This window comes from Carcharodon carcharias, chromosome 6 (genome assembly GCF_017639515.1).
Source record: "Carcharodon carcharias isolate sCarCar2 chromosome 6, sCarCar2.pri, whole genome shotgun sequence".
Lineage (NCBI taxonomy): Eukaryota > Metazoa > Chordata > Chondrichthyes > Lamniformes > Lamnidae > Carcharodon > Carcharodon carcharias.
In genome coordinates this window covers 148,897,389-148,920,747 of record NC_054472.1, presented here as the reverse complement: position 1 = coordinate 148,920,747, position 23,359 = coordinate 148,897,389, and the positions used below count along the sequence as shown (strand labels likewise).

The 23,359-nt window shown below is 44.5% G+C and overlaps 1 protein-coding gene across 4 annotated transcripts in view; it reads right to left on the bottom strand.

The window, feature by feature from the left end:
* Positions 1-22,549, bottom strand: part of elp6 (elongator acetyltransferase complex subunit 6) — a 44,245-nt gene extending 21,696 nt beyond the window's left edge. For 2 of the 4 annotated variants that reach the window (XM_041190428.1, XM_041190425.1), the window contains exons 1-2: positions 22,401-22,549; positions 3,100-3,178 (exon numbers count right to left, since the gene is read on the bottom strand). In XM_041190428.1, coding sequence (XP_041046362.1) covers positions 3,100-3,178; positions 22,401-22,454 — 133 coding nt within the window. In that variant the 5' untranslated portion in view covers positions 22,455-22,549. Of the gene's footprint in view, positions 1-816; positions 907-3,099; positions 3,179-12,276; positions 12,404-22,400 lie in introns of all 4 variants that reach the window. The other 2 variants (XM_041190426.1, XM_041190429.1) reach the window with 2 other exon arrangements.
* Positions 22,550-23,359: the final 810 nt, after the last annotated feature.

The window sequence follows — 23,359 nt, the reverse complement described above, 5'->3', positions numbered from 1 at the left end:
TTTCACAATCTTTCAATATGATTATGATAACTGTAGCTTGCCCTGATCACTCAGGTTCTTCATGCTCTATTACCCTCATTGCAATGTTATCAGTTCACACTTTCAGCAACCTGTCATTCAAAGAAATAAAAAAACCTAAACATCCCACAAACAGCAATGCAATAGTGGCCAAATAATCTATTTTCCTGTTGTTGGTTGATGGATAAACATTGGGCAGGAAACCAAAGCAAACTCTTGTATATATTTTTTAATTCATTCATGGGATGTGGGCATTGCTAGAAAGAACAGCATTTATTACCCATCCCTAATTTCCCTTGAGAAGGTGGTGATGAACCACCTTCTTAAACCGCTGAAATCCATGTGGTGCCTGTGCATCCACAGTGCTGTCAGGGAGGGAGTTCCAGGAATTTGACCCATCAATGAAGAAATGACAATATATCTCCAAATCAAGCTGCTGCACGATTTGCAGATGATGGTGTTCCCACGCACCTGCCGCCCTTGCCTTTCCAGGTGGTAGACGTTGCGGTTTGGAAGGTGCTATCTAAAAAAAATTGGCGAGTTGCTGCAATGCATGTTGTAGATGGTAGACACTACTGCCACAGTGCACCAATGGGTGGGAGTCAATAAACGGTGGGTGATGTGTCAAACAAGAGAACCTTTTTGTCTTGAATGGTGTCGAGTGTTGTTGAAGCTGCATTCAGCCAGGCAAGTGAAGAGTATTCCATCACACTTCTGACTTGTACCTTATAGGTGGCGGACAGGCTTTCGGGGGGGCCAACTGGTGATTTACTCGCTGCAGAATACCCAACCTCTGACCTGTTTTTGTAGCTACCATAGCTGATCCAGTTAAGTTTTAGGTTATTTTTGACGCAGGATGTTGATGGTGGGCATTCTTCAATGGTAATCCTGTTGAAAATTATGGGAGAGGAGTTCAGAATCTTGTTAGGGATGGCCATTATCTGCCACTTATGGCACGAATATTACTAGCCAGGTATCAGCTGAAGCCTGAATATTGTTCACATCTTGCTGTATGTGGACATGGGCTGCTCCATCATCTAAGAAATTGCTAATGGAACTGAACAATACTGTGCAATCTTCAGCAAACATCCCCACATATCAATGAAGCAGCTGAGATGGTTAGGCCTATGACACACCTTGAGAAACTCCTACTGCAAAGTTATTAATTGTAACACCATGTGCTCAGCTCTTTGTTGTCCACTCAAAGGGGTTTAACATTTCACCCAAAAGGGGGCACTGATGGTGCAGCACTCCCTCAGTAGTGCGTGAAGTGTTAGTCAAGAATTTGTGCTCAAGTCTCTGGGTTGCAGCTTGAGCTCCCAAACTTTTGAATCAAGTGCTATCAACTGAACCATAGGTAACTATGATGTAGTCTTTTTCGTAGATGTAGAGGTTCTTTGCCTAGTCCCACATAGAATGTCTGTAAAATCAGACAGTGTATCTACAAGAGTGAGAAAGGTTACAAAAGTTAAGGTTATATGGCTATACCAGTCAGCTAAATGTGTCACATAGATGTACACGCTACTCAGAGATCAAAGGAAGCACCATTTAAGCCAGTCCGATGAAAGGTTATGACCCAAAACGTTCACACTCTCTTGACGGATGCTGCCAGATCTGCTGCGTATTTCCAGCATTTTCTGTGTTTCAGATTTCCAGCATCCATTGTATTTTGCTTTTGGATATAAGTCCATACATAGCTTCCCAAGCAGAAAGAGAATTTATCCAGAGTATTCTGGAGGAATGGATTGCCCCTCTAACAGATGGGAATTCATCAGCCTGGTGCCCCAGAAGATCAGCATCAACCCAGAGGCATGCAAAGTAATCATTCAGCCACACCAGCTCATTAGGACAAGATTGTATAAATTTAGGAAATATAGGCAATTATAAGCATATAGAGTTTAATCTACTCAAAACATGTTTAATGCTGTCAACTTGTCATTTATGAAGTCTAACATCACAAATTTCTCTAAGTCAAGAATCAATTAATAGCCAAATTATGACTTAACTGAGCAGCCTTTGTAATTTCTAATTCAGTTTATCAATTACCCAAATTAAATAATTCCATGTCAGTAATACCGCAAGGGTACAACAGTATGGTGGTTATATTACCAATGAAGTAATTCATAGGTCTGAACTAGAAATCTGGACTTGAGAGTTCAAATCTCACCATGGCAGCTTATGAGTTGAAATCAGTTAATTCAATAAATCTGGAATGAAAAGCTAGTATCGTTCATGGCGACTGAAGCTATCAGATTGCTGAAAGAAACAGAACTAATTCGCTAGTATTATTCTGGGAAGGAAATTTGCCATCCTTAGCCAGTTTGACATACACATGACTCCAGACCCACAGCAATGTAATTAACAGACAACTGCGGTATCTTGGCCAACATTTATCCTTCAACCAACATCACTAGAGCAGGCTATCTGGTCAGTTAACTGTGAAATGGCTTAACAAGCCACTAAACCACCTTCTCACAGACAATTAGGTGTGGGCAATAAATACTGTCCCTCCTAGCAACACCCTTATCCCGAGAATGAATTTTAAAAAACTATTTATAAACTCAATGTTTAAAGTTTACTGCTTCTATGGTTCTAAATTGTTAGTTCATGACCTTGTTGCTTGACCTTTGGTGACTGGGGAGAAAGGCTTAATTTACCCAACAATTTGTACGCAACTTAATGGAAGGCTGGTAGTATAAATACCAATAGGTTGATCCAATACAGTTTAGCAAGACAAGTGTAGACAGCATTCAGTCCAGACATAAATTATTTGAACTCCACATGGTTCCTTTATCAGGCATCAGATTGAAGGGTTAAGGAACTATTTGATGCCTGGATAAATATTCTTGTCAGACTGGCCCCGCTCAAAGGTTATAGACACCCTTCTATAGCCCAGTTTGTCAAATATCTATCCATCACATATCACATGCGTGTCACACCAGTGGCAAACAGTGTGCAAGTTGCATCTTCACTAAAGAAAACTGCATGGCCTGCAAACAAGCAGTGCAATGCACTCAGTACTGCAGCACTCCAATACACGCCCAGCTCAATACTGCCCCCAAAGAAAGCAAAGTCACTCACCCTTGAGATAAAAAGAAAGGAAGTGATGCACAAGGAAACTGCCATCTGTCTGCTTGTCACTTAGGAGCACAGCTTTTCCCTGTTTTAAAAAGAAACAGAAAATTTTGTCAAAGGAAAGGTCCCTGCTCATGGTTTCCTGCAACATTTCACCATTGGAGGGAATTGATACCAAAGCATCACAAAGGTTGGAGGTTTGGAGGTGGTAGGGGTGGGCAAGTTGATGAAAACTTGCTCGTACATGCAATGTTTTCACCACATAACACAAGACCAGGCCATTCAACACTTCAGGTATGTTCTACCATTCAATTAGATCATGACTGACCTGCACCTTAAAATGCATTTACTTGCCTTTGTTCCATTTCCCTTAATATCCTAACCCAACACAAATCTATATTTTATTGAGAACTGCAATTGTCCTCATATCTACATCCTTTTATGTGGAGTGTTCCAGATTTTTATCATCCTGTGCACACAAAAGTGCCTCCTGATTTCATTCCTCAACAGCCTGACTTTACCTTCAGAGATCATGTCCCCTAGTTTTTGATTACCTACAAGGAGAAATAGTTTTGACAGCATTTAGCCTAATCAAATCCTTTAAACTGTTAAACACCTCAATCAGATCCCTCAATTTCCTGGACACAAGCCTGTCCTCAATTTAATTTTAGAAGCCATTGTATCATTCTGATGAATCTGCGCTGTGCTCCATTCAAGGCCAAAATATCTCTCCTGAGATGCAGTGCCCAAAACTGAATCCAGTGCTCCAGATGAGTTCTGGCCAAGGGTCTGTACAAGCGAAGCATAACTTTCTCCCCTTTGTATTTCAGCCCCCTTGACATTGAGGCCAACATTCCATTGTACTTGTCTGCTGGATTTTAATGGTTTGTATACCTAGACTCCAAAACTTTTGCTCATGTGGAATAGTGGGCCAAATGGCCTCCTTCTATGCTGCAATCATCTATCCTATCTCCACTGCGGCTTGTTGTCAGAGCTATGCAGATGCTGATTTTTAATAAAACCTTGGTTGAGGGGTGACTTAATTGAGGTATTTAAAATTAGGATAGGTTTAGTCAGCTTACATAGAGAATACTTCCACTTGTGGGGAAGAACAAATTTAGAGGCCATAAATAGAAGAATAATCACCAAGAGCTCAAACAGGGAATCCATAAGAAAATGCATAACTCAAACAGTGGTAGGAACGTGGAACGAGCTACTAATGTGAATACTTCACATCTGTCTTCACCCAAGAGAATGAGGATGAAGGATCGAACTTGGGGAGAGAGACTGCGAGGTTCTTGGGCAAATTGATATAGGGAGTGACAAGGTACTGGAGGTGTTGGCAGGCTTAAAAGTGGACAAATCTCCAGGTCCAGATAATTTGTGACCCAGGCTGCTGAGGGAGGCAAAGGAGGAGATCTGAACTGAAATTTTAATTCCTCTCTAGCCACGGGGGAGGTGCCAGAGGACTGGAGAACAGATAATGTGGTTCCACTATTTAGGGCGGCTTGTGGAGATAAGCCACAGGCCAGTGAGTCTCATGTCAGTGGTAGGGAAACTATTGGAGAAAATTCTGAAGGACAGAATCTATCTCCACTTTGAGAGGCAAGGTTTGATCAGGGATAGTCGGCATGGCTTTGTCAGAGGGAGGTCATGCCTAACAAATTTGATTGAATTTTTTGAGGCGGTGATCAGATGAGGGTAGTGCAGTTGATGTAGTTTATATGGATTTCAGCAAAGCCTTTGACAAGGTCCCACATGGGAGACTTATAAAGAAGGCAAATACACATGGAATACAGGGTAATTTGATACAGTGGATTCAAAATTGGCTTAGCTGTAGGAGGCAGAGGGTGATGACAGAAGGATGCTTTAGTGACTGGAAGCCAGTGTCCAGTGGCGTACCACAGGGATCTGTGCTGGGTCCCCTATCATTTGTAATTTATATAAACGACATAGATGACTACGTGGGGGGGGTAGGATTAGTAAGTTTACGGATGACATAAAGATTGGCCAGGTGGCTAACAGTGAGGTTGAGTGTCTTGGGCTACAGGAAGATATAGACGGGATGGTCAAATGGGCAAATAAGTGGCAGATGGAATTTAACCCTGAAAAGTGAGAGGTGATACACTTTGGAAGGAGTAATTTGACAAGGAAGTATTCAATGAACAGCATGACACTAGGAAGTTCTGAGGAACAAAGGGACCCTGGCATGTGTGTCCATAGATCTCTGAGGGCAGAGAGGCATGTTAGTGAGGTGGTGAAAAAGGCATATGGGACACTTGCTTTTATCAATCGAGGCACAGATTACAAAAGTAGGGAGATCATGTTGGAGCTGTATAGAACCTTGGTGAGGCCACAGCTGGAGTACTGTGTGCTGTTCTGGTCACCATATTATAGGAAGGATGTGATTGCACTGGAGGGGATGCAGAGGAGATTCACCAGGATGTTGCTTGGGATGAAACATTTAAGTTATGAAGAGAGGTTGGATTGACTTGGGTTGTTTTCATTAGAGCAGAGAAGACTGACGGGTGACCTGATCGAGGTGTACAAGATTATGAGGGGTATGGACAAGGTGGACAGGGAGCAGCTGTTCCCCTTAATTGAAGGGTCAGTCATGTGGGGACATAAGTTCAAGATGAGAGGCAGGAAGTTTGGGGGGGGGGGGGCGGGGGGGAAATGGATGTAAGGAAAACTTTTTTTTACCTAGAGGGTGGTGACGGTCTGGAATGCGCTGCTGGGGAGGGCGATGGAGGTGGGTTGCCTCACATCCTTTAAAAAGTACCTGGATGAGCACTTGGCACGTTATAACATTCAAGGCTGTGGGCCAAGTGCTGGTAAATGGGATTAGGTAGGTAGGTCAGGTGTTTCTCACGTGTTGGTGCAGACTCGATGGGCCGAAGGACCTCTTCTGCACTGTGTGATTCTTTAAAGGAAGTGGCTGAGGCAAACAGTCTAGATGCACTTAAGAGAAGGCTAGTTTAGCATAAATGACTCATATGGGAATATAGAGTTATGTGAAGAATGGGAAAAAGCACAACTGAAGCATAAAAGCTAGCATAGACTGGTTGGAACAACTGACCTGTGGCTTACATTCTATGTAACTGAGCCACACAAGTCCAGAAAGATCATATGTTTAGTAACCATATGTGCTAAGATTAAGCATCAGCCAGGACTGCAATCATGGAAGTACAGCACACTTTTGGATAGTGCAGCAGTATTAAAACTCATGGGGAGGTGCTGGCCTAGTTGTAATGGACTAGCAATGCTCTTGAAACACTATTTCGAATCCCACCATAGCAGCTGATGGAATTTAAATTCAATTAATAAAAAATCTAGAATTAAAAGCTAGTCTAATGGTGACCATGAAGCCATTGCCGATTGCCATAAAACCTCTGGTTCACAAGTGTCTTTTAGGGAAAGAAATCTGTCGTCCTTAACTGGTCTGGTGTGACTCCAGGCCCACACCAATGTGGTTGACTCTTAAATGCTCTCTCAGCAAGCCAGTTGTATCAAGTGCTACAAAGTCTACAAGAAAGAATGAGGTCGGACAAATCACCTGCCATCGAACTAGGCACCAGAAATGTCAAAGGCAAATCCACCCTGTTGACCCTGCAAAGTCCTTCTTATTAGCTTTGGGTAAGCTGTCCCACAGACTAGTCAAGCAACATGATTCTGTAAGTATGAAAATGTCCCAGACACCATCATCAGCTGTCCCACTGACAGGAGAGATCCCCTCCAGGCATGGGCAACACAGTGCTACAGGTCAGGGCTGGGTGGTGATGGAATTGCCCTGGGAGTTCTCAATATCAGCTCCAGGCCCCATGAAGTCTCATTGCATCAGGTCAAACATGGACAAGGAAACTTCCTGCAAATTATCACCTACCGCACCAACATCCCCCAAATTGTCCCCCATCAGTACTACATATTGAACATCAATTGGAAGAAGCATGGAGGGTGGTAAGGGCACCATCTGCCATGGTGGGATTCTGTATACTGGGCCGGGGACATGAATATCCATCACCAAGAGTGGCTCAGTAGAACCACTACGAGCAGAGTCCTTAAGGACATAGCTGCTAGACTGGGTCTTCAGCAGGTGATGAGGGAACCAACAAGAGAGAAAAACCGACTAGACCTTCTCCTCACCTATCTACCTGTCAAAGATGCATCTATCCATGACATTGGCAGGAACGACAACCACACTGTCTGAGTGGAGACTAAGTCCCATCTTCACATTGAGGATGCCCTCCATCGTGTTGTGTTGTACTACCACCATGCTAAATGGGATAGATTTCGAACAGAACTAGCAACTTAAGACTGGGCATCTATGAGGCGCTGTGGGCCACCAGCCACAGAATTATACTCAACAACAATCTGTAATTTCATGGCCCAGCATATCCCCCACTCTACCATTATCAAGCTGGTGGATCAACCCTGGTTCAATGAAGAGTCAAAGAAAGCATGCCAGGGTCAGCATCAGGCGTGCCTAAAAATGAAGTGTCAACCTGGTGAGGCTACAACACAGGACCACTTGCATGGGAGAGGTGGTGGCATATTGGTTTTTTCACTGGACTAGTATTTCAGAGACCCAGGGTATTGCTCTGGGGACCTGGGTTCGAATCCCACCATGGCAGATGGTGAAATATGAATTCAATAGATATCTGGAATTAAAAGTCTGATGATGATGGAAGGAAATCTGCCATCCTTTCTTGTTCTAGCCTACATGTGACTCCAAACCTACAGCAATGTGGTTCACTCTTAATGCCCTCTGAACAAGGGCAATTAGGGATGGGCAATAAATGTTGGCCTAGCCAGAGATGAATGAGTTTTTTTAAAATGCCAAAAAGCAAAAGCAGCAAGTGAAAGACAGGGCTAAGCGTTTTCCACAATGAACAGATCAGATCTAGGCTCTGCAGTCCAATCATGAATGGTGGTGGACAATTAAACAACCCACTGGTAGAGGAGGCTCCACAAATATCCCCATTACCAGTGATCAGCACAACAATCTTCAACCAGAAGCGCGAGTGGATAACCCATCTAAGGCCTCCTCGGGAGGTCCCAACAGTTTCAGCCAATTCGATTCACTACACATGATATCAAGAAAAGGCTGAAGGCACTGGATACTGCAAAGGCTAAGGGCCCTGACAATATTCCAGCAATCATACTGAAGAATTGTGCTCCAGAACCAGCTGTGCCCATAGCCAAGCTGTTCTAGTACATCTACAACATTGCATCTACCCAGCAATGTGGAAGATGGCCCAGGTTCGCCCTGACCACAAAAAGGAGAAATCCAACCCAGCCAGTTATTGCTCCATCAGTCTACTCCCGATCAAACCGATGGAAGGTGTCATCTACAGTGCCATCATGCGGCACTTATTTAGCATAACCTGCTCACTGACACTCAGTTTAGTTTCAGCCAGGGCCACCCAGCTCCTGACCTCATTACAGCCTTAGTCCAAACATGGACAAAAGAGCTGAACTCCAGAGATAGGATGGAAGTGACATCAAGGCAACATCTGACCAAGTGTAGCATCAGGGAGCCAAAGCAAAACTGGAGTAAATGGGAATCGGGGGAAAACTCTATACTGGTTGGAATCATACCTAACACAAAGGAAGATGACTGCGGTTGTTGGAAGGTCAATCATCTCAGTTCCAGGGGATCATTGGAGGAGGTCCTCAGGGTAGTGTCCTAGGTCCAACCATCTTCAGTTGCTTCAATGACCTCCCTTCCATCACAAGTTCAGACGTGGGGATGTTCGCTGATGATTGCACAATGTTCAGCACCATTCACGAGTCCTCAGATACTGAAGCAGTCCATGTCCAAATGCAGCAAGACCTGGACAACATTCAGGCCCGGGCTATATGTGGCAAGTAACATTCATGCCACACAAGCACCAGGCAGTGACCATCTCCAATGAGAGAATCTAACCATCTACCTTTGACATTCAATGGCATTACCTTCACTGAATCCCCCACTATCAATATCCTGGGGGTTACCATTGACCACAAACTGGACTAGCCATATAAACACTGTGCCTACAAGAGCAGGTCAGAGGCTGGGATTTCTGCAGACAGTAACTCACTTCGACTCTCCAAAGCCTGCCCACCATCTACAAGGCACAAGTCAGGAGTGTGATGGAATACTCTCCATTTGCCTAGATGAGTGCAGCTCTAACAACACTCAAGAAGCTCAACACCACCCAGAACAAAGCAGCCCACTTGACTGGCATCCTATTGAAAACCTTCAACATCCACTCCCAGCACCACCAACACAGTGACAGCAGTGTACACCATCTACAAGATGCACTGCCACAACTCAAGGCTCCTTTGACAGCACCTTCCAAACCTGCGACCTCTACCTGCTGGAAATACAAGGGCAGCAGATGCATGGGAACACCATCACTTGCAAGCTTCCCTCCAAGCCACACATCAGCCTGACTTGGAACTATATCACTGTTCCTTCAAAGTTGCTGGTTCAAAGTCCTGGAACTCCCTCCCTAACAGCACTGTGGCTGTACCTACACCACATGGGCTGCAATGGGTTCAAGAAGGTAGTTTCACCACTGCCTTCTCATGTGCAACTAGGGATGGTCAATAAAAATGCTGACCTAGCCAGCAATACCCACATCCCGCAGAAGACGAGTACAAAATCTAGACTGACACTCCATTGCAGTACCTCTCGGGTGGGTGTCAAAGATCCCAAACCCTTATTTCAAAGAAGAGTGGAGGAATTCAGCCTGGTATCGTGGCCAATATTTACTCACCTCTGTTTCAGATTATTTGATTATTGTCACATTGCTATGTGTGAGATCTTTCCAAATATAAATAAGTCATTGTGTTTCCTTACATTTCAACAGTGATTGCACTTCAAAAAAATAGTAACTCAATGGCCATAAAGTGCTCGGGCATCCTGAGGCACTGAAAGGCACCTGGTTGCCTGCTAAAACAAAATGGCTGCCGATACCCATCCAAGCATTGGTCTGTGCATGCACAGAAATCCAGTGACATTACTCCGCTGTGCCCAGCCTGCCAGAAAACTTTTTTTGAAAAAGGACAAAATGCTATGGGCGACAGTTTGATTGACATGCACGTCGGCTATTGGGCAGGTTGGTGAGGAGGGTGGGGGCTGGGCAGGGAGCCAATAGCCAGGAGGCTGGGGCGGGACCCAAGCTCAGCTTCAGTCATTAAGTTAGAGTCATAGACTCAGAGTTATACAGCACAGAAACAGGCCCTTTGGCCCATCATGTCCGTGGCAGCCATCAAGCACCTACCTATTCTAATCCCATTTTCCAGCACTTGGCCCGTAGTCCTGTCCCGAATCAAGATTTTTTTTAAAAAGCGCTGAGGCAGAAGGCCTCATCTGGAGCTTGCGCAGTGGATAGTTGAGAATGTGTTCAAGAGAGTGGTGCAGCCATCCCCCCACCCCTTTTAACAGGTTAGCTTGAGCCTCTCAGGTAAACTTCACTTAGGGATGGATGGTGCTGAAGACAGGCCGATGGTTGGAGGGGAGGAAGGCAGAGGCTTCTCCAGGAAGAGGATGAAGAGAGGAGGAACATTCCAGTATCCTGACATTCGTTTCCCTAAATAGATCAAGTAAAAGTGTCACCATGTTGCTCCTTTTTATCTATGGCCACTGCCTACTCTGTCACTCGCAATGACATAACGGTGCAAAACACAAGAACTACACATGCACAGCATTGGCAACAAATGCAGCCAATAAATACAAGTCTTTCTTCTTGCCCCCTTTCCCTTGCCATACTTCTTTGCATTGCTGCTTATGCATAGCCAGCAACTCTACATCTTTTATCACTCACTTCCCTTCAAGTCCTGGCACCACCTATGTGCCCGGCTCCACAGGTTACAGACTTCCACCTCATTTTACCTACTACACCTCCAGGGCCCAGTCTGTCACCATTCAGCACAACATGCCACATTCTCAGCAGTTGTGTCTTCACTGACAAAAACTGTACGGCCTGGAACAAGTGCTTCAATGTACTTTTAGGGCTGTACATTAAACTGACAATTGTTACCTCCAAACCATTAGTACTTCTAATCACTAGAAGGTTAAAAAATAATTTCTTAAGGTGGTTACAATGAAGATTCTGCAAAAAACTGTTGATGAAACATTTCATAAATTGTTTTAAAAAATACATTTTCATGAAGAGGAATATTAAAGATTGTTTAGAATGCGAGGAAAGTTACATTTTAATGACTTGTGAAGAAAAAGTCTAGAGTGGGTAAAACCTGTCCTGCAACATTCTCTGGCAATCTGACTCACTAAACCAGCTTTTCTTTTAATCTTCCTCACTTTCACAACAATAACATAGGATAGCATTACCTGCAGATGACAATGCCAACCACAATGCAGTGGGTTCAGGCAGCACAGTGTTGAAACAGAAATCACAAAGTCAGAGGGCGTCATGCTAAAACAGTACACAGTTTTTCAGTCAGACCTCACCTAGCAGGTCACGTTCAAGTCTGGTCATCACGATATGAAAAAAAGGAAATGTTGAAATCTTGCAGTTTGTGGGTAAGATAGACCAGAAAGCTGTGATCAGCTGGTGTAAACTGCAGAAATTTATACCATACAAACTTGGAAGGATACAGCAAAGAAGTAACCAAGACACCACCCTAAAAGCTAAATCTGGAATACCTCTCCAGCTTAAATTCTTGCAATAGGTCGAGGCGGAACAGGTTCAAATCAGTACAAAGCAAATTTAAGACTAATATCAGCAAGTGCTTTTGGACTAAGTGACTAACATGCAGAAAGGGCCACTGGATAAGATAACTGAAGGAAAATGCAAAGGATCATTTAGCATCTTGGATTCCAGGATGGCTGGGACTTTAGGTTCATTCATTATCAGTGGACTTAGGTAGAAAAGGCTGAATCGTCCTTGATCCATATCTACTTTGTGAAACAGGGTCGCTTCAGCAATCCAGAGCACCACTATGTGGCCAGAAACACATGTTACAATAGAACCAATATTTAAAAAAAAGACTAGATGCTAAGTGTTTCAAACAAGAACAGAAAATGCTGGAAATTCTAAAGCAAGTCAAGTACAGCATCAGCAGGAAGAGGCAGAGTAAAAAGGTATTATGAAAAAAATTAGAAAAATAAATACAAGCTAAAAGAAAAGACATCTAGATGTCACAGGTATTTTATTTTCCTGACTTCACTCATCATACCTCCTTTGGTCCATCTATGATCATGTCTGTCAATTAGCCATCTTCTATTACACACCGAATACTTGGCAGCTCATCCTTTTAAGGGTGATCTTTTTTACTTCCTGACCTTCTTATTCGTTCAGTTAATCTGTAATATTTTTTGATGCAAATGAATGCTAATATATTGGAAATGTTAATTCTGCTTCTCTCCACAGATCCTGGCACTGCCAGCATCTTTTTCATGAGGACTCGAAGCGTCACCTCTTTTCTTCTCCGCCGATGCTGCCAGACCTGCTGAGTTTTTCCAGGTAATTCTGTTTTTGTTTTGGATTTCCAGCATCTGCAGTTTTTTTGTTTTTATCTTTTTCACGTTTGTTTTTACATTTTAATAAGATTGCAAAAAGTTGCATTCTGCCTTTAATGTTCCTAATTATTTCAACAGAGTTTGCAGACGGCTGGAAGAGAAGAGACGCTACGGAGTATTCTGGGTTTGAAACTGGAGAGAATCAGGAGACCAAGGGATTTGAGCACTTTTGGGGGGCTGTAAATTTATCAAATTTTCTTCCAACCGTTGCAGTCAGAGATGAAGATGGGGAGTAGGATCAGAAGGTTGAAATAATTGGTTTGTTCTAGAGGAGAAGGTTGTGGTTGTCTTTAACAGCCATAACCTTCTTGGAAAAACAGATGCATGGTAGTGGTTCAGTTACAGTATTGGAAGAACAAATCTGGTCTTGTGCTCAAATTCCAGTTAAACACCATTGCTTTTTTTTAAAAAGGGAAAGTAGCTAAATGATTAAAGCGGAGGACAGTGGAAAGCTTTGGGAAAGACGATGGCACAGTGCAATTAGTCTTGGATTGTCCCAGCTTCTTTCGGTGCTGTCAGCTTCAATGATTCAGGATCCATTCATCTTAAATGAGGCTTGCAAATTGTATCATTAGGCTTCCAAGTACTACATACATACATGCAGCACCTTTAATGTCCTAAAAATGTCCCAAGGCACTCCACATGGCATGACTGAGTCACAGGTCTTCAAAAGCACGGTACAGTATTTTAAAAGGAGAGAGGTAGAGATAAGGAATGGCTCAGAGAAGAAATACATGCACTTGGAGCCAAAATAGCCAAAGGTATGGCCAACATTGGTAGTGTGAAGAAAATCATGTTTGCGTATGGAGGAATGCAAAGTTTTCAGAGGGTTGTATAACTAAAGGAGGTTAAGGAAGGGCAAGACTATTAAGGAATTTGAACTACAATATGAATTTTAAATGAGACATTGCTGGACTAGCCAACGATCCTGGCTGAAGGGGATTTGGTGCAAATTAAGATAAAGACAACAGAGTTTACACAGTACTTACAGCACAGAAAGAGGCATTCGGTCCATGAGCCTTCTTCCACCCATTTCATCACACCCTATAACAATGACCACGTCTTCTATGTTTATCTAGCTTCCCCTGAAAAGTATTTATGCTGTTCATATCAATTTTGGTAGTGAGCTCCACATTCTCACCACTCTCTGGGTAAAGAAGTTTCTCCTGAATTTCCTATTGAATTTTCCTAACTATGTTATATACAGCCCCTGATTTTGGCCTCCCATGCGAGTAGAAGTCTCTTCCATACATCTACCCTACCAGGGCCTTTTTGAATAATTTCAAGTTTATGGAGGTTTGAACATGGGAGGTTGGCTACAGGAGTATTGCAACTGTCAAATCTGGAGGTAACAAAAGCATGGGTGAGGATTTTAGTTGCAGATGGGTTGAGGCAGGGGAAAGACAGGCAATAATAGAGCTGAAAGTACGTCGTTCTTGTAGTAGAGGGGATATAGGGTCCGCAACTTAGGGCAAGATAGAATAGAGGCTGCGAACAGTAGAGTTCAGAGTCTGGAATCAATGGCTGGGGAGCCAAGTTTACGTCAATGCTTAGGGCAATAACCTTCACAATATTTAATTGCAGAAATTTTCTGATGTGCGACAGCAGATAAGGCCAGAGTTTGCAAAAATAATAAAAAGACAGAACTAAAGGCTTTGTATCTGAAATAAATACCTATGAGCTGATAGCTATTACAGAGACAGAATTACCTGGAAAAACTCAGCAGGTCTGGCAGCATCGGCGGAGAAGAAAAGAGTTGACGTTTCGAGTCCTCATGACCCTTCGACAGAACTTGAGTTCGAGTCCAAGAAAGATTTGAAATATAAGCTGGTTTAAGGTGTGTGTGTGGGGGGGCGGAGAGAAAGAGAATGCCCAATGCTGGGACCTGAATACTCTAAGGTACTTTGCATTTCAAAGGACAGGAAAAGGGAAAAGTGGTAGGATTGCTCTGTTAATTAAAGGTAACATCAGTACAGTAGTGAGAGGTTACCTTAGTTCTGAATATCAAGATGTAAAATCAGTTTGGGTAGAGATAAGAAATAGCAAGGCGAAGAAGTCAATTGTGGGAGTAGTTTACACTCCTAACAGTAACAATACTGCTGTAGGATGGTGTATACAGGAAGAAATAATGGGAGCTTCTAAGAAAGGTGCTCCAATTATCATGGGTGATTTTAATGTCAATTGGACGAATCAGGTCCAGCATCCGCAGTTTTTTGTTTTTATCTCAGGTCTGCAAAGGTAGCCCAGAAGATTCCCAGTGGGCAAAATTAAAGCACATGGGATTGGGGTAATATACTGGCATGGATTGAGAATTGGTTGACAGACCAGAAACAGAGAGTGGAAATAATTGGGTCTTTTTCCAGATTGCAGGCAGAGACTAGTGGTGTACCGCAGGGATCAGTGCTTGAGCCCCAGCTATTCATGATATATTTAAATGACTTGAATGAGGAAACCAAATGCAATATTTCCAAAAACAGAATTACCTGGAAAAACTCAGCAGGTCTGGCAGCATCGGCGGAGAAGAGTTGACGTTTCGAGTCCTCATGACCCTTCGACAGAAGGGTTCTGTCGAAGGGTCATGAGGACTCGAAACGTCAACTCTTTTCTTCTCCGCCGATGCTGCCAGACCTGCTGAGTTTTTCCAGGTAATTCTGTTTTTGTTTTGGATTTCCAGCATCCGCAGTTTTTTGTTTTTATGCAATATTTCCAAGTTTGCTGATGACACAAAACTGGGCGGGATTGTGAGTTGCGAGGAGGACGCAAGGAGCTTAGAGTGCGATTTAGACAAGTTGTGTGTGTGTGGGCAAACACATAGCAGATGCAGTATAACGTGGATAAGTATGAAGTTATGTGCTTCGGTGTGAAAAATAGAAAGGCAGTATTATTTAAATGGTGATATATTGGGAATTGTGGATGTACAAAGGGATCTGGGTGTCCTTGTACACCAGTCAATGAAAGTAAAAAGGCAGATGCAGCAAGCAATTAGGAAGGCAAATGGTTTGTTGGCCGGCATTTTAAGTGGATTTGAGTTCAGAGATAGGGATGTCATACTGCGGTTATACAAGGCCTTGGTGAGACCACACCTGGAGCACTGCATGCAGTTTTGGTCTCCCTACCTAAGAAAGGATATACTTGCCATAGAGGGAGTGCAGCGAAGGTTCACTAGGCTGATGCCAGGGAAGGCAGGCCTGTCGTATGAAGAGAGATTGACTGGACCAGGCCTGTATTCACTAGAGTTTAGAAGAATGAGAGGGGATCTTATTGAAATGTATAAAATTCTAACAGGGTTAGACAGACTAGATGCAGGAAGGATCTTTTCCCTGGCTGGGGAGTCTAGAACCAGGGGTCACAGTCTCAGGATACGGGGCCATTTAGGACTGAGATGCGGAAAAATCTCTTCACTCAGAGGGTGGTCAACCTGTGGAATTCTCTACCTCATAAGGTTGTGGAGAATATACATTGAGTATATTCAAGAAAGAAACTGAGAATATCTTTTTGGATATTAGGGGCATCAAGGGGTATGGAGAGAAAGCGGGAATATGGCATTGAGATAGAGGGCCAGCCATGATCACATTGAATGGCGGAGCAGGCTTGAAGGGATGAATGGCCTACTCCTAGTTTCTATGAGTTCATAGAGTGTTTTTGGGATTCCTTAGAGCTGCACTTTCTAGAGCCAAGCAGGTGATTCAAGACCTGGTAGCGTGCATTGAGGCAGAATTAATGAATGATCCCATAGTAAAAGTGCAGTGATCATAACATGATTGAATTTCACATTCAGTTTGAGGAACAGAGGGTCTATGACTAGTGTCTTAAACAAAAGCTATTACAAGGGTATAAAGATGGAGCTGGCTAACGTGAACTGGGAAAATAGGGTAATGGGCAGGTCAGTAGAAATGTAGTGACAGATATTTGAGATATTTCATAATGTTCAGTAAAGATACATTCCAGTTATAAAGAAAGACTAAGAAACAAATACGCCATCTGTGGCTAACTAAGGAAGTTAAAGATAGAAGCAAAAAACTGCGGATGCTGAAATCCAAAACAAAAATAAAAATACCTGGAAAAACTCAAGTGGGTCTGACAGCATTTGCGGAGAGAAACACAGTTAACGTTTCAAGTCCATATGACTCTTCAATAGAACTAAGGATAAATAGAAAAGAGGTGAAATATAAGCTGGTTTAAGGGGGGAGGGGTGGTGGGACAAGTAGAGCTGGATAGAAGGCCAGTGATAGATGGAGATAGCCAAAAGATGTCATAGACAAAAGGACAAAGAGGTGTTGAAGGTGGTGATATTATCTAAGGAACGTGCTAATAGGTGACATTAAGGGTAGAAAGCAGGACGAGCAAGGTACAGATAGCCCTAGTCGGGGTAGGGTAGGGGGAAGGGATCGAAATAGGCTAAAATGTAGAGAAAGAACAATGGATGGAAATACATTTAAAAATAATGGAAATAGGTGGGAAAAGAAAAATCTGTCTAAACTTTTGGAAAAAGAGGGGGGATCGGAAAGGGGGTGGGGATGGAGGAGAGAATTCATGATCTAAAATTGTTGAACTCAATATTCAGTCCAGAAGGCTGTAAAGTGCCTAGTCGGATGATGAGGTGCTGTTCCTCCAGTCTGCGCTGAGCTTCACTGGAACACTGCAGCAGACCAAGGACGGACATGTGGGCATGAGAGCAGGGTGGAGTGTTGAAATGGCAAGCGATTAGGAGGTCTGGGTCATGCTTGCGGACAGACTGAAGGTCTTCCGCAAAGCGGTCACCCAGTCTGCGTTTGGTCTCTCCAATGTAGAGGAAACCGCATTGGGAGCAGCGAATGGAGTAGACTAAATTGAGGGAAGTGCAAGTGAAATGCTGCTTCACTTGAAAGGAGTGTTTGAGCCCTTGGACGGTGAGGAGAGGGGAAGTAAAGGGGCAGGTGTTGCACTTTCTGCAGTTGCATGGGAAGGTGCCGTGGGAGGGGGTTGAGGTGTAGGGGGTGATGGAGGAGTGGACCAGGGTGTCGCGGAGGAAATGATCCCTGCGGAATGCGGCCGGGGGGGGTGGAAAGGAAGATGTGTTTGGTGGTGACATCATGCTGGAGTTGGCAGAAATGGCAGAGGATGATCCTTTGAATGCGGAGGCTGGTGGGGTGATAAGTGAGGACAAGGGGGATCCTATCATGTTTCTGGGAGGGAGAGGAAGGTGTGAGGGCGGATGCGCGGGAGATGGGCCGGACACGGTTGAGGGCCCTGTCAACGACCGTGGGTGGAAAACCTCGGTTAAGGAAGAAGGAAGACATGTCAGAGGAACTGTTTTCGAAAGTGGCATCATCAGAACAGATGCGACGGAGGCGAAGGAACTGAGAGAATGGGATGGAGTCCTTACAGGAAGTGGGGTGTGAGGAGCTGTAGTCGAGGTAGCTGAGGGAGTCGGTAGGCTTGTAATGAATATTGGTGGACAGTCTATCACCAGAAATTGAGACAGAGAGGTCAAGGAAGGGAAGTGTTAGAGATGGACCATGTGAAAACGATGGGGTAGTGGAAATTGGAAGCAAAATTAATAAATTTTTCCAGGTCCAGACGAGAGCATGAAGCAACACCAAAGCAATCATCAACGTACCAGAGAAAGAGTTGTGGGAGGGGACCGGTGAAGGACTGGAACAAGGAATGTTCCACTTACCCCATAAAGAGACAGGCGTAACTGGAGCCCATGCGGGTACCCATAGCCACACCTTTTATTTGGAGAAAGTGAGAGGAGTTTAAGGAGAAATTGTTCAGTGAGAGAACAAGTTCAGCCAGACGGAGGAGAGTAGTGGTAGATGGGGATTGTTCAGGCCTCTGTTTGAGGAAGAAGCGGAGAGTTAATTATAGTATCACATTGAAAGAAAAAGCATACAACTCTGCAAAGTTTAGCGGCAAGTCAGAAGGTAAGACAAATTTAAAAACCAGCAAAGAATTACTCAAAAACTTAATGTGGGAGAAAGTACAGTTTGAGAAAAAGCTAGCTAGAAATACAAAAACAAATAGCAAGGGTTTCTACAGACATTTAAAAAGCAAGAGAGCAAGTAAAGTGAGTGCTGGTACTCTAGGGTGTGTGTCTGGGGAATTATTAATGGGAAATAAGAAAATGGGAGAAGGGTTGAAAAGATATTTTGTGCCTGCCTTCATTGCAGAAGACAGAAATAGCATCTCAGAAATACTGTACTTGTAAATCAAGGGACAAAGGCAGCAGCAAATATAAAATAACTACAATCACCAGGGAAAGGGTACTGAGAAAACTAACAGAACTAAAAGCTGGCAAGTCCCCAGGACCTGATGGACTTCATCATAGGGTCCCAAAAGAAGTGGTTGTAGAAGTAGTAGATGCATTGGTTTTAATTTCCCAAACTTCCCTAGATCCTGGAAAAGTCCCAGATTAGAAAATAGCAAACATAACTCCTCTATTCAAGATAAAGGGGAGACAGAGGACAGGAAACTGCAAGCCAGTTAGCCGAACATCTGTCATAGGGAAAATGCTAGAGTCTAGTAAGGAGGTTAGTAAGGGGCACTTAGAAAATATTAATGTAATTAAGAAAGTCAACATGATTTTGTGAAAGGGATGTCATGTTGCACTGTCTTTGAGGTTACTTTGATGAAGTAACAAGTAACTTGGATAACGGGGAACCCTGTGCATATGGTGTACTTGGATTTCCAAAAGGTATTTGATATGTTCCCACACAAAATTGAACCACAGAAAAGTTACGGTGTAGAAAGAAGCCATTCAGCCCATTGTGTCTGCACCAGCCAAAAAGAGAAAAAAGAAACTTGCCACTTATTTTAATCCCACTTTCCAGAACCTGGTCCATAGCCTCGTAGGTTACAGCACTTCAGATGCAGAGCCAAGTAGCTTTAAAATGAGTTGAGCGTTCCAGTCTCAACCACCATCTCAGGCAGTGAATTCCAAACGCCCACCAACCTCTGCATGAAAAAGATGTTCCTCGTGTCCCTTCTAATCCTTCTACCAATTGCATTAATTCTATGACCCCTCAACTAGAGGAAACAGATCTTGCCTGTCTACCCTGTCTAGGCCCCTTATAATTTTGTACACCTTGATTAGGTCACTCCTTAGCCTCCTCTGTTCTAAGGAAATCAACCCTAGTTGATCTAATCTCTCCTCAGCTGTAATTTTCAAGCCCTGGCAACATGCTTGTAAATCTCCTCTGCACTCTCTCCAGAGCAATTATGTCCTTCCTGTTATGTGGTGACCAGAACAGTACACAAAATTCCATCTGTGGCCTAACCAGCATTTATACAGTTCCATCATTACATCCTGCTTTTGTATTCAATACCTTGTTCAATAAAAGGAAGTACTCCATATGCTTTCTTGACTACCTTGTCCACCTGTCCTGCCATCTTCAAGGACCTGTGGACATGCACTCCAAGGTCTCTCACTTCCTCAACCGCTATCGATATCCTCCCATTTACTGAGTATTCTCTTGCTTTCTTTGTCCTCCCCAAAAGCACTACCCCTCACTTTTCCGGATTGAATTCCATTTGCCGCTTCTCCGCCCACTCATTGATATTATCCTCTTCACTATTAACTATATGGCCAATTTTTGTGTCATCTGCAAATTTCCCAATCATGCCTCCCACATTTAAGTCTAAATTGTTAATATAGACAACAACCAGCAAGGGAGCCAACACTGCACCCTGTGGAACACCACTGGAAAACGTTTTCTATTCGCAAAAACATCCATCCTGTCACTGAGCCATTTTGGATCCAACCTGCCACCTTTCCCTGTACCTCATGAGATCTCACTTTCCTGACCAGTTTGCCTTGTGGGATCTTGTCAAATGCCTTGGTGAAATCCACGTAGACAACACTGCACTACCCTCATTGATTCTCCTTGTTACTTCCTTAAAAAATTCTATTCTTAGCAAGGCACAATCTTCCCCTAAAAAAAAACCATACTGACTATCCCCTGTGCAATCCCTGCCTTTCTAGGTGACAGCTTATCCTGTCACCACCATTTAGCAGATGGAGTACAATTTGGCAGGAAGAACATAAAAGCGGTATATTACTTAAATGGAGAAAGATTGCAAAACTCTGCAGTACAGAGGGATCTGGGTGTCCTGGTACATGAACTTCAAAAAGTGTGTATGCAGATACAGCTAGTGGTTAGGAAGCCAAACGGAATGTTGTACAGCAAAAATCTGAAAATGCTGGAAAAACTCAGCAGGTCTGGCAACATTGGTGGAGAGGGAAACAGAGTCAACATTTTGAGTCCATTATGACTCTTTTCAGAAATGTATTCACCTTAAGTGCTGTAAGCTGCATGGGCTATGGGCAGGGTGCAAGAAGGTGGGATTAGAAAGGGCACCTGGATGTTCTCGGGCTGGCATGGACAAGATGGGCCGAATGGCCTCCTTCAGTGCTGTAATTTTTTTCTGGTTCTATGTAACATAGTCATTTATTGCAAAGGGAATGAAATATAAAATTAGGGAAGTTTTGCTACAATTGTACACAGCATTGGTGAAATTACACCTGGAGTAGTGCACAGTTTTGGCCTCCTTACTTGAGAAAGGACATAATTGCATTAGATGCAGCTCAGAGAAGGAGCACTTGACTGATTCCTGGAATGAGGGGGATTGTCTCATGAGGTTGGGCAAGTTGGTCCTATATTCACTGGAGATCAAAAGAATGAGATAGTCTTATTGAAACATATAATATCCTGAAGGGAACTGACAGGGTGGATGCTGAAAATACATTTCCCCTTGCAGGAGGGATGAAAACCAGGGGAATACAGTTTAAAAATAAAGGATCTTCCGTTTAAGGCAAGGATGAGGTGAGCTTTTTTTCTCTCAGAGGGTCATTAATCTGTGGAATTCTTTCCCAAAGAGCAGTGCAGGCAGGGTCAATGAATACTTTTAAGACTGTGATAGATGGATTGACTTTGAATCAAAGGGTATAGGGAGGTAGACAGGAAAGTAGAGCCTACAATCAGATCAGTCATGATCTTAACAGACGGTAAAGCAGGCCACATAGCCTACTCCAGCTCCATATTTCCGTATAATAGAGGAGCAACATGCCAAATCAGAGGAAGAGTTGAGACACCATTTAAATGCACCTTTCTCAATTCCACCAGTGCCACAGTCACAGCGAGCACCCTGCCCCCACAGCAGGCACCAAGCCCCTGCGATGGACTCCTCCGCCCCCTCCCCCAGCAGCGGGCCCCCTCCTCACCCACCACCCCCCCTCCCGCCCTCAGCAGCGGGTCCCCTTCCGCACACCCCCCCAGCAGCGAGTCCCCTGTCCCCACGGCAGGGCCCCTCCCCCCGCCAACCCACTCCCTCCCCCCGTGACGAGCCCCACCCCTTTCTCCCTCCTCCACAGCAAGCCCAACCCCTCACCCACGGGGCACCCGCGCGGCGAGCCCACCTCCCCCCATCCCCTCCCCCACGGCGAGTCCACCCCCCCATCCCCTCCCCTCCCCAGCGGCGAGCCCACCCCTTCCCCCCACCACCCTCCACCCCGCCCCTCCAACCCCCCTTCCCCACCCTCCCTTCCCCCCCCCACCCTCCCCTGCGGCGTGCCCACCCCCCTCCCCCCCCAACCCTCCCCTGCGGCGTGCCCCCACCCCCCCCGGCGAGCCCACCCACCCCCCCGCGGCAAGCCCTCCCCCTCCCCCTCGGCCTGCCGCGAGCCCCCACCCCGCGGCGAACCCCGCCCGGCCTCAAGCCCCCTCCCTGCAGAGCCCCACAGGAAGCCTTGCACCCCCAGCACATTCCGCAAGAAGTCTTGAACCACCAACGACAGATTTACCTGCTCACAAGTTTCAGGAGTTGAATTGAGAATGTTGTTCAGCTCTGGAAACATCTCTAACGTAGAGAATCAATTGCCGAGCGGCAGCCAGACAGACAACATACCTACTGACAAACGTGACTCCGGCCAACTGCCGCCCAGCCGGTGACGTAAAGGTGCGCGCCGAGCGTAATCGCGCGTGCGTCTCTATGCGTGATGATGTCACCGTCAAGCTGGCTTCCCGAGAACACAACTCTGATGGAGAGTGAGCGAGAGAGTGGAATATGAGTGAATAGAACGAAATCCAGCCTACTCTATCTCCAATATTAATCTAGCTTCCGCCATGTCGCTACGAGAACCACAGAACGGTTACAACACAGAAAGAGGCCATTCGATCTGTCGTGTCTGTTCTGGCTCTCTGAAAGAGCAATTCACCAGAGCCCCTGCCTTTTCCCCATAGCTCTGCAAATTTTTCCTTTTCAGATGGTGAACCAATTCTCATCAGAAAGCCTCAGCTGACCCTACCTCCACCACACTCTAATAGAATGCATTCCTAATTTTTCCCTGATAAATTCTACACATCTCCTGCCCCTGAAGCTTATTTCCCCGCCCCTCTTCCTGCCCACAAGAACAATTTCAGGTCTGTTCCTCTTCTCTGTACTCAGTAACTCATCCTCCACCCAGTGAGGAAGAAATCACTCCTTCCCCATGCACAGGGAACACATAATGTTCCACATTGGTGGGATTTCCTAACTTCATATCTTTTGTAGACTAATTGGTAGGGATTGATTGCCATATTTAACAGCTCCATTTTCACTGTGTCTTATGACTACCAGCATGGTAGAAGATATATGTATGGATTATAGTCTAGTAATTCTGATATTTCTATGTTTAGCAATTCAGTCAGAACTAATCTTGGTGTGAGTTAAGACAGGCAGCATTGTTTTGGATAATCTCAAGTTTATGGAAGGTAGAATGTG